The 16,065-nt window shown below is 39.2% G+C and overlaps 1 protein-coding gene across 2 annotated transcripts in view; it reads right to left on the bottom strand.

Moving 5' to 3' along the window:
• Positions 1–16,065, bottom strand: part of LOC126354252 (VPS35 endosomal protein-sorting factor-like) — a 110,639-nt gene that overhangs the window by 69,625 nt on the left and 24,949 nt on the right. The window contains exons 2-5 of one of the 2 annotated variants that reach the window (XM_050003769.1): positions 15,734–15,830; positions 6,659–6,835; positions 4,417–4,570; positions 4,120–4,322 (exon numbers count right to left, since the gene is read on the bottom strand). In XM_050003769.1, the coding sequence (XP_049859726.1) occupies positions 4,120–4,322; positions 4,417–4,570; positions 6,659–6,835; positions 15,734–15,830 (631 nt within the window). The remainder of the gene's footprint in view (positions 1–4,119; positions 4,323–4,416; positions 4,571–6,658; positions 6,836–15,733; positions 15,831–16,065) is intronic. The other variant, XM_050003770.1, reaches the window with a different exon arrangement.

Raw genomic sequence — 16,065 nt, 5'->3', positions numbered from 1 at the left:
CACATTTTGATTAACTTTCCAATTGTTTGCATCACACAATGTTCAGATTTTTCGTATTTCAGGGCGTATTTGTAACTTCCTTGTATACAGTCTGATAGAAAGCAGAATTTGTGATGTCATTAAATGTTAGTATCTGAAACCGAACTGTAATTAATTAAATAACTCAAAATTCACAAAAGACATTATTGTAATTAGAACCATATCGATTTTTAATATTTAAACCTAGTGATGACACTACAGAAATTACGTCAACTAATATTGTTAATTTTTCCTTATTCGGGTGTAATGTCTGTTCGCAAACATTTTGTACATTTTAATTGTAACTTTGAAATTCTTCAGAATTAATAATGCAATATTTTGTGAGTGATTGTTAAAATTCTATATAAGCAGAGATGATGCGAGGTCAGAGTCAGTCAGTTGTTTGTGATGTTTTCGGCTGGAGAGTCTGTACAAGTGACGCCTGTAAATAAATAATGTGAAATGTGAAGAATTCTCCGATTTCTTCATCTAAAAATGAACCCCCAAAAGTTAAGTTTATAAATATAAAGCTGCTCGACGAACAAGTAGCTTTATACAGTGCATATCTAATCTGTGCTTCACTGCACCCATTTTAGTGAAACACATTTCTAATAATAGAGTAAAAACAGTCTTGACCACAATAAAATATTTATTTGGAATGGTTACCAGTTTTGGTCAGAATGTAATCATCATGAATATCTTCAGACCATTTATACCATGACAGTAAATGAAGCAGGTATTGTGACTCCACAAACTTCAGCTGCTTAAAATATTTCAGCTACACTACTATTTTCTCAATGAGAAGCATTCACAAAAATCAGCTGGGAGGCTATCTTTGTCACTAATGACATGTGCCCTGTGTACTAGAGTCGTTAGGTAGAGAATGAAGAAACGAAACTCATCTGTACCCCTTGTGTTAGGCCTACCCCCACTGATAATTGTAAGTAACGTCAGAAAAAAATATCAAGACCATCTTTTGACCACCACAAAAAATGAATGATACGCTTGATTAGGTACAGGACAAATTACAACAGTAAATACCCGGTGTATACAGCATACCTTGCGAATGTGGCTGCCGGTGCACTGGACAAACACAGTGCTGCATCTCACAATGCTACATGGGAATCAGCAGTGGCAGAACATAGGCTCAACAAGGGATATACGTTCAAATTTGAGAAAACAAAAATGTTGTGATGAGCTATTGGCTTTTGGGAGGGCACCACCAAAGAATCAATTGAGATAAGGATGCATAACAATCTTGTCAACAGGGAAGAGGGCTACCAGCTAAGTTTGGCATGGACTCCTGTACTAGCAGCTACACACCAAGAATACAACCAGCAGTTGACATTTCATGACTCTGGGCAAGACTAAATGGACTGAGAGTCAAATGACACTCTGTGCCCTGCACATGGGGGAAGGGGTGGGGAGAGACAGCTACCACTCAGGGATATATGTAGGGCACCTGTACAATCTTGGAACTTTGCCAGAAGACGATTAGAGTGACACTCATTGAAACACCATGAAATTAAAACACAACCCCCTGAATGGGAGACCATGAAGATTCCATCAACAGAATACAATGGGAAAATCTATATTCACATATATGGCTTGCTTTCTTGACAACACTCCTCTGATTGGATCCTCTTTCATAAACAAGTAAGTTTAAGTGTGCACACTAAATTAATGTACATATCTCGATATTTTAAGTTATAAATGTTTTCCTGTTTATGGTTACAAATCAAGATGCCAACAATGGTGATAATGATCATTAGAGACTGCATACTAATTTAGTTTCAACACGTATAAAGGAAGGAGATGTCAATGGCTTTACCAAATGAATAAACTCAGATTCAGATGGAGTAATTTAGGAAAATCATTGCCCCATATATGAAATGTTATATCAGAAAGTTCTCACAGGATCAAAGCCATTCTGAAATTACAGAAATCTTGAGTGAAGCATAACACATTACAGGAACTTACAGAAATGGATTTAATGTTTGATGCAGCAGGGTGTTGAGGCGGGAAGGTGAATGAATGTACAGAGAAAACTTTTGCTGTAGGCATCTTCCTAATTTATCGCCACAGATGTAAATGCATGAGGGTTATTCAGTACACAGAGAACTGATTGTTGACAAAGAATAATCTGTACAGTAGAATTTGAAGAGATTTTATTGGGCCATGTTCACATGGACTTTTTTCTTTTTCTTTTGGGATTTGTGAAGTCATTTGTGTATAATACTGCAGTAGAAACTGGAGGGCAACAGTTCTGCAGTGTCTCATTGTGCAACAGACAACAGCAAAAATTAGTGTATCATTGTAACACTGTCATGGAGACTGGCACATCAGTTTGAATATACATTACCAGCTTAAGCTGTTACTAAATTAAAAAAATAATAATTAGCCTATACGTTTTCAACAATTTTATGATCCTCTATCATCTGCAAAATGTTAACTCTTAAGGCTTGGGACAGTCCTAGTCACATAATAACTGTTACACTTCAGTACTGGTGCGTAAAATCATATTGTCATTAAATAAGTGGTAGCAAAGAAACAGCAGCTCAGTAGTGTAATGAGAAAGGCATTAGCTTTTTGCAGACCAGCAACCATTCTACCAGTTACATAAATTTTCCAGTTGGAGCCTTTTTAAGCATACTCTAGAGAATGGTAAATGCAAAATTTCAATCTTGTTCTTAAGATGCTCTGAAGAAGGAGAATGTTGCAGAGCCATGGTTGCAATCATGTATGTTTTTACTCTTTTCCCTCTGAACGGCGTCAACAAGTAGTCATAATGAATGTCAATCTGCCTACACTCAACTAAACTGGTTACAAAGAATGAAACAGTTTATAGCTTTACACACTTTCCTTCCAAACTATAACTTTACATTTAATCATAACAAATAACAAGTCACCTTTAAATTAGCTTAGTGTTACTGTCAATAATGTTTTCTCATCAATGAAACTAGCCATGTATTTCGTGACCAACCTTACTCAACCTTTAAATTCAGTGAATGGTTTACATGCTATTTATTCTATATTCTTATGACTTCTGGACTGCATTATTATAATTTTTCCTTTGGGGTTTCATAAAGTCATTTGTGTATGAAAAAGCAGCAGAAACTGGAGGGGAACAGGGGGCTGTGTCTCCTTGTGCAACAGACAACAGCAAAATTTAGTGCACCACTGTAACAGTCATGGAGACTAGCAGTGATCAGTCTGAATAGACATTACCAGCTTAAGCTGTTACTGTATGGTGTTTCTTTATGTAAATAAAAATAATAGGTCTATATATTTTAAACTACTTTATAATCCCCTACCATCTGCATAATGTTAACCCTTCATGCTTGGGGCAGTCCATGTATGTTAAGTGGCTGTCTTCATTGTTCCAGTCATATAATAACTGTTATGCTTCAACACTAGTGTGTAAGATCACATTTTTGTTAAATAAGTGGTATCAAAGAAATAGCAGCTCAATAGTGCAATGAGAGAGACATCAGCTTTTAGCAAGGCAGCAAACCTTCTGCCAATTATATAAATTGTCCAGTTGTAGCCTTTTTAAGTGTACACTAGGGAATAGTAAATGCACAGCTTTAATTATTGTTATTAACATGCTCTGCAGAGGAAGAATGTTGCAGATCCATCTTTGGAGTGATATCTCTTTTTACTCTTTTAAAACAAGTAATCTTAATGAACATGTTACTCTGCCAAAATTGAACTGTACCATACAGAAGGAATGAAACACACATGTCCAAAACAACAGACACCAAGAATTTATATAAAAGATTTCACACCACAACTTTACATTCACACAAAATGTACTATTAATCAGTTTCAAATTAGCTTCTTATTCCTGTGAATAATGTTCTTCCATAAATGAATCTAGCCATGTGTTTTGTGACCAGCCTTACTCACTTTTTCAATTCTATATTGTTATAACTTCTGGTCTGTGACATTCAGACGGATGGCATAATAATTTTCTGATATTGCTGTACTTATAACCTACTAATGCAGTTCAAAATTAAGTACATATTCTCTCAACTTCTGTGCAATAATCAGCAGTTTTACTATTTAGGCATCAGATAATCATAAGCTTCTCCCACCTACCTGAATTGCAATTTTGAGTGCCTTTACACGTTGGTCAGTGTGCCATGCCTGTACCAGTTCTTGATTGAGCTGCTCTATGCGATTAGTATACTCATGCTGAGACAGATCCAGCATTTGCCTAACAGATCCTTCTTCAAAGTCATCAAGCTGTTCAAGCCTGTTCTTAACCTTGTCCACAACAGAACTTTGTGCTTTTACAACAACTGCAACATAAAATTAACTGCTGTCAAATTCACTGATTACAAATTAATTTTTGAGAGCTACGTTACTAATGTGTTTGACTAAGATTTACAATACCTTTCTCTCCACCAGATAAAAAGCTTGTCATAATTGACAGTTTTTCTGATGTAGTAAATTTACTCAAAATGGCTGATTTCCGAGAAGACCATGGCTCTATATTATCCTGAGGAGCATCCTTTGCCTTTTTCTGTCCTGATGGTTTAATTTCCCACTGAACATTAAATAATCACTTTACAATTATCTGAGGCAAATTCATTTCTTCTTACACATGAGAGAAACAATTTATAAAATAGTACCTTCCTAAAAACAAGTAAAAGTGTTATCATGAATCAGTCTAAATTATATTATATTGCGGAACTGAAAAAGAATCCCTAGTTTCTAGTTGACAGAGTATGTAGAAGTGATAGAGATGGTAAGGGTACAAGCAAAACAGAAAAATAAAAACATCTTCAATGTCTACCTTCTGTTAAATGATTCCTTTTATTCATGTTACTGTTGGTTCTACTCTGGCTGCATCAGTTTCAGCAACTGCTGATAAGTTATTCTTTCTCTTCTTACCTTCACTTCTGTATTTTAAAATATAATTATTTATTGTTGAATATTATTTTTTGTGAAATTGTAAATGTAGCTGTACTAGTACCAGTACTCACTACTCAAATCAAGTGAGATGTTGAAGTTGACAAAAATAAAATAAAAAATAACAAAACTATATTATGCTGATGGGAGTTCACTTAGGCTTCACACCTTCTTTTAATTAAATCGACAATGTTACAGACTTGTCTTCTTCCACTGGAATTTTTATTTTACACACAATATGAAAATCTCCCCGATACCAAATTTTCATAGTGAAACTAGCTTAGAACAATTACCGGTACCTCAATGACTTCAAATTTAATCTACCACAATTTGCATATACCTACTATTTACAAACACACTATTTCTTTCAGCAAGCACAGGATATAACAACATTTTATCATGTGCCTCCTGAATAGCTTCACTGATCTTTTTTTGTCTCCTAAAATGAGACTGATTTATGGAAGCTCTTGAAATATTTGGTCCATTCACAAGGGAACATCACAAACTTGGCCTTAATTTTAAGGAGAAGAAGGCACACCTGCAAGAAATCAGCCCTTCCCTCTCTTTTGCTAATCAAAAGAATCTGAATCTGAAAGTTAGCATTTCTGACAGCTCTTCCGTGTACATATCACTGTGATGTCACATAGTAAGATCTTTTTTTAAATATTTATTCATTAACGGAGTTTCTTATGTATCAACATTACACCACAAAAATTTGAAAAAGAGTTGGTCATTACCATTCCCTTAATAACAAAACGAGTTCAACCATATTTGCTTCAATTTTGGTGTTCTGACACTTGCTCAAGAAGCATGTAATAGCAGTCCATAGTTTTTAAAATGGTATGTGAAGCTCTGTGAACTGTGAACTAGTGCAATCAACTACTGCTCCTTCATGTCCTGATATGCCTACAATCTCAGAATTTACTGAGAGGTCATCTATTTGATGATGGGAAATTTGCGAATAAGGTTCTTTTTGATGATTAAGTGGTTTATCTTACCTCCAGCATTGAAATAATGTTAATTATCTATTATTTAGAAAGGAAATAAAGTAGCTTAGCATTTAATGTTTCATTGCCGAGATCATTAGATATGGACCACAAGCTCAGCTTGAACAAGGATAGAAAAAATATCAGATGTGGTGATGTCGAAGGCATTCACCTGCAGTGACTGTCTAAAAATTACAGGATTTAAATCTCTCTCTCTTCCACAATGTAATTCTAAATGTTCTAACTACTGTACCACATTTTACAAATGGTTCAAATGGCTCTAAGCACTATGAGACTTAACATTTGAGGTCATCAGTCCCCCAGACTTTGAATTATTTAAACCTAACTACCCTAAGGACATCACACACATCCATGCCCGAGGCAGGATTTGAACCTGCAGCGTGGTTCCGGACTGAATCACCTAGAACCACTCAGCCACAGTGGCTGGCCCACATTTTACAGCCTTTTTTCATTCAAAAACAGACCATCTTATGTATCGATAAGTCTCTTTATGAATTCATTGAGGTTGATTCCCACATCTTCAGGGGACAAAAACAAAAATTAAAATAGTAAAATGCATTACAAAATCTATCCTTCTTAAACAGTTTAAATAGTGTCTGAAACTCTTAACTAATGAGTGATTCAGGTTGCCATTTAAGGAAGTATTATGTTACTTAGAAAAATTTAAATCAGTTATTGCACAATAGGTGAAGGGTTGTTGGACAGCCCTTACATACCATGTCTGCTGCCATTTTTGATAAGGGATCCATTTCTTGCTTAGCAAACTGGCTGAGGGGATCACTGCCATCCAAGGCAACTCCCAGAGGATCCTGTGTAGGTGTTGGTGTTGAAGATCCTGTGCTGCTTGCTGTGCTACCGCCCAGAGTCCGACGGGCTATACGACTCTCAGTCATCTAGACACAAACAAACAATACATGTAACAGAAAGCTAAAAAAAAACAGTCAGTGATGTGTACATATTACACAAGTCATAATTACAGTTAAAATGTAATATGCACAAGACAGAAAAACAAGGAATCAGTCAAGAAGGAGCAATAACAACAAACATCTTTCCTTTCATTCATTCGGGTCCTTTCAAAAAAATTGCATAAAAAAAGAAGTACTGTGGTGGGAGGTGTTTTTATAATGAGGTTTCCAATCATATCATGTAGAAACAGCTCTGAACACGCACCTTGGCATGAAAGTACAGAAATAAAATGCATTATTTATACCCTCTCAATTCATAAAATAAAATGTAAAGGATTTCAGAATATTAAAATTCTGTATAAAATATGGACATCAGCGTATGAGGTCCCAATGGAATATTCATGGCAGGGATGAATGCCATTGTCATTTGAAGGTTATGTTTCTTTTGTGTGCACGAGAGGTCTATTTTTGATAATAATTACTGAGAAAATCAAACACCACACAGCCAAAAACAATTACATGTAGCAGAGAGATCCATAAGAAACTATCAATTACAATCCAATAATCAAACTTGATTCTTCTTTCTGATAGAGAGGGAGTGTTTCTCCCTCGCCCTCCTCTAGCAACTGTACAGTACAACCCATCTAATGGACATATTTGACAGCAGAACACTATGTCACTGCTGTTCGAGAAACACTTAACTACAAAGTCTGCCCTTAAGTTCCTTAACTTTATGTGACATCATGAAGGCTGCAACTGCAAGCTGATGTCTGCTTGATGGGTTATATTACTATACAGTTACTTGAAAATGACCATACAGCTGAAACTATGCAGCAGTGAATGCAAAACAAAGGAATATTTTAATCTAACCAATTACAGTCAGTGTGCCACAATGTAACCATTCAGAGACAAAGATTCTCTTCTAACATATGGTGGTCTCTATGAATTAAAACTTAAAAGCTGTTATCTATTTAATGTTCCACACACTTTTTACTGACATCCTTTGCCAACACTACACATGGATTAGATGCATTTACCACACAGATGGCAATGACATTTTTGACATTTGAAAAGCATCTAATGTCTCTTAACAATCACACTGAAATGTAGATTAGACTAGATTCCATTTTTGTTCCATAGATGCAAAAATGAGATGATTCTTGTGGGTGTGGAACAAGTCAGAAAGTTTCCAGAATGAGATTTTCACTCTGCAGTGGAGTGTGCGCTGATACGAAACTTCCTGGCAGATTAAAACTGTGTGCCCGACCAAGACTCGAACTCGGGACCTTTGCCTTTCGCGGGCAAGTGCTCTACCAACTGAGCTACCGAAGCACAACTCCCGACCGGTACTCACAGCTTTACTTCTGCCAGTACCTCGTCTCCTACCTTCCAAACTTTACAGAAGCTCTCCTGCGAACCTTGCAGACCTAGCACTCCTGAAAGAAAGGATATTGCGGAGACATGGCTTAGCCACAGCCTGGGGGATGTTTCCAGAATGAGATTTTCACTCTGCAGCGGAGTGTGCGCTGATACGAAACTTCCTGGCAGATTAAAACTGTGTGCCCAACCGAGACTCGAACTCGGGACCTTTGCCTTTCGCAGGCAAGTGCTCTACCAACTGAGCTACCGAAGCACGACTCACGACCGGTACTCACAGCTTTACTTCTGCCAGTTCCACGTCTCCTACCTTCCAAACTTTACAGAAGCTCTCCTGCGAACCTTGCAGAACTAGCACTCCTGAAAGAAAGTATATTGCGGAGACATGGCTTAGCCACAGCCTGGGGGATGTTTCCAGAATGAGATTTTCACTCTGCAGTGGAGTGGGCGCTGATACGAAACTTCCTGGCAGATTAAACTGTGTGCCAGACTGAGACTCGAACTCGGGACCTTTGCCTTTCGCGGACAAGTGCTCTACCAACTGAGCTACCAAAGCACTACTCACGACCGGTACTCACAGCTTTACTTCTGCCAGTACCTCGTCTCCTACCTTCCAAACTTTACAGAAGCTCTCCTGCGAACCTTGCAGAACTAGCACTCCTGAAAGAAAGGATATTGCGGAGACATGGCTTAGCCACAGCCTGGGGGATGTTTCCAGAATGAGATTTTCACTCTGCAGTGGAGTGGGCGCTGATACGAAACTTCCTGGCAGATTAAACTGTGTGCCAGACTGAGACTCGAACTCGGGACCTTTGCCTTTCGCGGACAAGTGCTCTACCAACTGAGCTACCAAAGCACTACTCACGACCGGTACTCACAGCTTTACTTCTGCCAGTACCTCGTCTCCTACCTTCCAAACTTTACAGAAGCTCTCCTGCGAACCTTGCAGAACTAGCACTCCTGAAAGAAAGGATATTGCGGAGACATGGCTTAGCCACAGCCTAGGGGATGTTTCCAGAATGAGATTTTCACTCTGCAGTGGAGTGTGCGCTGATACAAAACTTCCTGGCAGATTAAAACTGTGTGCCCGACCGAGACTCGAACTCGGGACCTTTGCCTTTCGCGGGCAAGTGCTCTACCAACTGAGCTACCGAAGGACGACTCACGACCGTTACTCACAGCTTTACTTCTGCCAGTACCTCGTCTCCTACCTTCCAAACTTTACAGAAGCTCTCCTGCGAACCTTGCAGAACTAGCACTCCTGAAAGAAAGGATATTGCGGAGACATGGCTTAGCCACAGCCTGGGGGATGTTTCCAGAATGAGATTTTCACTCTGCAGCGGAGTGTGCGCTGATACGAAACTTCCTGGCAGATTAAAACTGTGTGCCCGACCGAGACTCGAACTCGGGACCTTTGCCTTTCGCGGGCAAGTGCTCTACCATCTGAGCTACCGAAGCACGACTCACGACCGGTACTCACAGCTTTACTTCGGCCAGTACCTCGTCTCCTACCTTCCAAACTTTACAGAAGCTCTCCTGCGAACCTTGCAGTACTAGCACTCCTGAAAGAAAGGATATTGCGGAGACATGGCTTAGCCACAGCCTGGGGGATGTTTCCAGAATGAGATTTTCACTCTGCAGTGGAGTGTGCGCTGATACGAAACTTCCTGGCAGATTAAAACTGTGTGCCCGACCGAGACTCGAACTCGGGACCTTTGCCTTTCGCGGGCAAGTGCTCTACCATCTGAGCTACCGAAGCACGACTCAATTTGGTAGCTCAGTTGGAAGAGCCCTTGCCCGCGAAAGACAAAGGTCCCGAGTTCGAGTCTCGGTCGGGCACACAGTTTTAATCTGCCAGGAAGTTTCGTATCAGCGCACACTCCGCTGCAGAGTGAACATCTCATTCTGGAAACATCCCCCAGGCTGTGGCTAAGCCATGTCTCCGCAATATCCTTTCTTTCAGGAGTGCTAGTTCTGCAAGGTTCGCAGGAGAGCTTCTGTAAAGTTTGGAAGGTAGGAGTCGAGGTACTGGCAGAAGTAAAGCTGTGAGTACCGGTCATGAGTCGTGCTTTGGTAGCTCAGTTGGTAGAGCACTTGCCCGCGAAAGGCAAAGGTCCCGAGTTCGAGTCTCGGTCGGGCACACAGTTTTAATCTGCCAGGAAGTTTCGTATCAAGTCAGAAAGTATAATATAAAACACCATTAAACATAAAACATTGAAGAATGATAGCTGGATTTACAGAGACTTTGGACTCCCAGGATAAGGACAGGCATGTTTTAATGCCAAACACTGACCCGTAAGTCAGGATTTTATAAAAATTCCAAAAACACTACTTTATCATTCCACCCCACAGCACAAGATTCAATATGCAGCAAAGTTGTGGATTATGAACCAACATCAATGAGATGCCAGTGGAGAGACAAAAGGCACAGTCTTGACATTGAGCTCAATTGTAGTCCAAAGCAGCAGCTGATAATGAGGATTTTGCTTGGTGATTGTAAAGCCTTGGTGAAAGGAGCTACATTTGAATGTCTCAGTGTCTGGACATGATTACAAGATCAGTCCACAATAATGCTCAAGTGTCTTTGCTCTTTCAACACAGATAGGAAGTTACAGCTGCCTCTGAAAAGTCTCTGAAATATCTTGTCCTTGGTTACAGAGAAGCAATGCTGCAATCTTTGTGTTATTTAGTATGAGTAGTTAAGAATCTCTGCCTGGCAATACACATATTCCAGGTTGGATTGCAACTTCCTGCCATTATTTATCACTTACTATTGATGAGTTCTAGAAGATTATAGGGTTTTCTGCTTAAGTAAAAATTTGTATGATTAATGAAAATTGGATTATGTGTGTGTTTTTCCACTATGTAGGCAGTTTTACTGCATTTCCTTGCACTGTGTTTAAATTATAAACGGGATTTAATTATTAACTGTAAGCTTTCAATTATAAGCTTGATCCATACATAATTCACGTGGTATCTGACAATATTGCCTTTCCAGTACCAAAAAATAAAACCTAGGCATAAACATCATCTGTTGCAGAAAAATGATAAACCTCACCTCCATATATGAGGATGATTCAAATGTTGCTGTTGTTGTCTCCAGTCCTGAGACTGGTTTGATGCAGCTCTCCATGCTACTCTATCCTGTGCAAGCTGCTTCATCTCCCAGTACCTACTGCAACCTACATCCTTCTGAATCTGTTTAGTGTACTCATCTCTCGGTCTCCCTCTACGATTTTTACCCTCCACGCTGCCCTCCAATGCTAAATTTGTGATCCCTTGATGCCTCAAAACATGTCCTACCAACCGATCCCTTCTTCTAGTCAAGTTGTGCCACAAACTTCTCTTCTCCCCAATCCTATTCAATACCTCCTCATTAGTTACGTGATCTATCCACCTTATCTTCAATATTCTTCTGTAGCACCACATTTCGAAAGCTTCTATTCTCTACTTGTACAAACTAGTTATCGTCCATGTTTCACTTCCATACATGGCTACACTCCAAACAAATACTTTCAGAAACGACTTCCTGATACATAAATCTATATTCGATGTTAACAAATTTCTCTTCTTCAGAAACGCTTTCCTTGCCATTGCCAGTCTACATATTATATCCTCTCTACTTCGACCATCATCAGTTATTTTGCTCTCCAAATAGCAAAACTCCTTTACTACTTTAAGTGTCTCATTTCCTAATCTAATTCCCTCAGTATCACCCGATTTAATTTGACTACATTCCATTATCCTCGTTTTGCTTTTGTTGATGTTCATCTTATATCCTCTTTTCAAGACACTGTCCATTCCGTTCAACTGCTCTTCCAAGTCCTTTGCCGTCTCTGACAGAATTACAATGTCATCTGCGAACCTCAAAGTTTTTACTTCTTCTCCGTGAATTTTAATACCTACTCCAAATTTTTCTTTTGTTTCCTTTACTGCTTGCTCAATATACAGATTGAATAACATCGGGGAGAGGCTACAACACTGTCTCACTCCTTTCCCAACCACTGCTTCCCTTTCATGTCCCTCGACTCTAATAACTGCCATCTGGTTTCTGTACAAATTGAAAATAGCCTTTCGCTCCCTGTATTTTACCCCTGCCACCTTCAGAATTTGAAAGAGAGTATTCCAGTCAACATTGTCAAAAGCTTTCTCTAAGTCTACAAATGCTAGAAACATAGGTTTGCCTTTTCTTAATCTTTCTTCTAAGATAAGTCGTAAGGTCAGTATTGCCTCATGTGTTGCAACATTTCTACGGAATCCAAACTGATCCTCCCCGAGGACCGCATCTACCAGTTTTTCCATTCGTCTGTAAAGAATTCGCGTTAGTATTTTGCAGCTGTGACTTATTAAACTGATAGTTCGGTAATTTTCACATCTATCAGCACCTGCTTTCTTTGGGATTGGAATTATTATATTCTTCTTGAAGTCTGAGGGTATTTCACCTGTCTCATACATCTTGCTCACCAGCTGGTAGAGTTTTGTCATGACTGGCTCTCCCAAGGCCGTCAGTAGTTCTAATGGAATGTTGTCTACTCCGGGGGCCTTGTTTCGACTCAGGTCTTTCAGTGCTCTGTCAAACTCTTCACGCAGTATCTTACCTCCCATTTCATCTTCATCTACATCCTCTTCCATTTCCATAATATTGTCCTCAAGTACATTGCCCTTGTATAAACCTTCTATATACTCCTTCCACCTTTCTGCCTTCCCTTCTTTGCTTAGAACTGGGTTGCCATCTGAGCTCTTGATATTCATACACGTGGTTCTCTTCTCTCCAAAGGTCTCTTTAATTTTCCTGTAGGCAGTATCTATCTTACCCCTAGTGAGATGAGCTTCTACATCCTTACATTTGTCCTCTAGCCATCCCTGCTTAGCCATTTTGCACTTCCTGTCGATCTCATTTTTGAGACGTTTGTATTCCTTTTTGCCTGCTTCATTTACTGCATTTTTATATCTTCTCCTTTCATCAATTAAATTCAATATTTCTTCTGTTACCCAAGGATTTCTAGCAGTGCTCGTCTTTTTCCTACTTTATCCTCTGCTGCCTTCACTACTTCATCCCTCAGAGCTACCCATTCTTCTTCTACTGTGTTTCTTTCCCCCATTCCTGTCAATTGTTCCCTTATGCTCTCCTTGAAACTCTGTACAACCTCTGGTTCTTTCAGCTTATCCAGATCCCATGTCCTTAAATTCCCACCTTTTTGTAGTTTCTTCAGTTTTAACCTACAGGTCATAACCAATAGATTGTGGTCAGAGTCCACATCTGCCCCTGGAAATGTCCTACAATTTAAAACCTGATTCCTAAATCTCTGTCTTACCATTATATAATCTATCTGATACCTTTTAGTATTTCCAGGATTCTTCCATGTATACAACCTTCTTTTATGATTCTTGAACCAAGTGTTAGCTATTATTCAAATTATTATGATTCAAATAGAAAGAGTAATTGGGGCAATGTACTGCACGAGCAAGTCTGAGCAGGATGGTGGCATGGAGATTTGAAGGTTGGTGTGTTAGGGAGAGGACAACAGCTTCGAGTCTCTGTTTTGGTGTCACTATAGCCATGAGTGAACAAGAGTGTGTGTGTTGGGGCTTATGGGCACTCAACATTGAGGTCATCAGTGCCCATGAGTGAACAAGAAATTGCTTTGTCTGCGGTGCAACAGTTTATCATAAAGTTTTTAACCTGTGAAATTGGGGAGAGGGTCAACCCCTCTGCTATTTTAACTTGTTTGAAGGCACGTGTTGAGGATGCTACATTGTCCCAGAACCAATTGTTTACTTGGCCAGACAATTACGAGTGGCTGAGAAAGGGTAGAAAACAAAGGTCATGCTTGATAAACAAGGCCATGTTTTACATCTCAGCCATTCAAGAGCTTTTCGAATCTGGTCACTGGTGCACTGTTGAAGAAATCGCAGCAGAGGCGGGTTCCAGCACTGAGAGAGTTCATACCATTCATAGTGAACAGCTTGGCTTTAGAAAAATTAGTGGTCAATGGGTTCCGAAGTTCTTAATGGAACAGCAAAAACAGGTCAGGTGATAGCTCTGTGAGGAGCTTCTGAATCAATTCCAGCAAAAGGGGAGGATTTTTTGAAGTATATTATCATGTGTGATGAGACACGGGTCTATCATTACACTCCATAATCCAAAATGGCATGTAAGGAGTATCAAAGAATGGATGAAGCCTGCCCAGTGAAGGCCAAAGCCCACCTCTCAGCCAAGAAAGTTCTTGTGAGTGTGTTTTTTTGACTACAGAGGAATGTTCCTTAATGATTTTCTACCCAATTTATGTATGATGAATGCAGCTTACTACTGTCAGTTGTTAACATCAGCAAAAGACACCTACCAAAACAAAAGATGAGAAATGTGCATTAGAGATGTCATACTTCTCCATGAAAATGCTAAGCCTCACACTGTGAATTTGAAATGGGGAAAAATCAATAAGGGAAAAAATTGGAGGATATGCACTGGCTCAACCTTCCTCCTTTGAGTCCAGATCTGCCCCCAAGACCCCAACTATATTTTCTTTGCATCCATGAAAGAATCACTTTGGGAGCAAGAATACAAAAACAATGACAACATCAAGGATCGTGTGTGGAACTGGTTGATGTGGTGCCCTCAAACTTTTTATGAACAAGGAATGTTCAAGCTTCCAAATCTTTGGCAAAAGTGTGTAGCATGCAGGGGGCCATGTAGAGAAAAACTGAAGGTTTCAGTTGTGTAAATGATTAATAAATAGACATAGAAAAAGAATTACCATTTATATTTGACCTGGAAGAACAGTAGCCTACAGTAACATCCATATTAAATAAATTTCTATAAGAAAAGGCATTAACTTAATAACCAGTGACTTAAGGCACCCATTCACAGCCTGACTGGTCCACTGACCTGTCGGTCAATCTGCTCACCAACCTGTTTAGCTGTGTGTGGATATTGGTGACTGCTTCGCAGACTCCTCCTGCTGCATTGATGTATTGAGGGCTTGCAGGTAGCAGATGGGCAAACAGGTAAAGGTCTGCCAGTCAAACAATTTAGCCAGACCATGGACTCGACCAAGAACCCACTGCCTACACAGACAGGTGAACGGGTGGGGGCAGTCCTGCTCGGTGAACAGGTTGACGGACTCATCCGCCTGTGTATGAGGGTTTTTACTTTGCAAATTAGTCAGAATATTGTTATGTACTTCTAATTCATTGCAAGAGTGGATAGCTGTTTAGTCCCAACAATGATAAGTTAACTAATTTGTGTTATTTGTTGCTTTTTGTTCCAGTACACAATGAATGTTAACTGTAGCAATTTCTATATTATAATTTACTTGAATAAATATTCTCTAATGCATATGCTTTGTATCTAATATTAGCTGTCTGACACACTGCATGGCTTTGTACTGCAGCTTAGGAGATACAATAGCATACTGAATAAAAGCTAGCAATTTGAACAGAAACAGGCAAATGACTAGAAATAAAGAACATGCTTTCCATGAGTATAAAAATTACACTTGATCCACTCACAGTAACAACCAAAGGTTTGAGAGGGTGATCTGTCACTTCTTCCCAATTACTTTGCAGTTTTTGATATTCTGATGCATAGTCACGTGGTCGAGATGACCTGCAAGACAAGTAATGAACTATTTTAATTTTTATTCAACTGGGCCTCTATGTCAATGACGCTAGGTCACATACTACAGTCTAAGGTATCCACAACTTATAAAAAGAAAAGAAAAATCAAAACAAGAACAAACACTGCACTGTGAAATTGCAGAATGGAAACAACAAGACCAAAAACAACAACAATAGTAAAAAAAAATCTTACAGCATAAAAATTTACTGGTTTACCAAATCTT

Source organism: Schistocerca gregaria, chromosome 3 (genome assembly GCF_023897955.1).
Source record: "Schistocerca gregaria isolate iqSchGreg1 chromosome 3, iqSchGreg1.2, whole genome shotgun sequence".
Lineage (NCBI taxonomy): Eukaryota > Metazoa > Arthropoda > Insecta > Orthoptera > Acrididae > Schistocerca > Schistocerca gregaria.
Note: the sequence above shows the minus strand (reverse complement) of the source record. Positions and strands in the feature narration are given on the sequence as shown.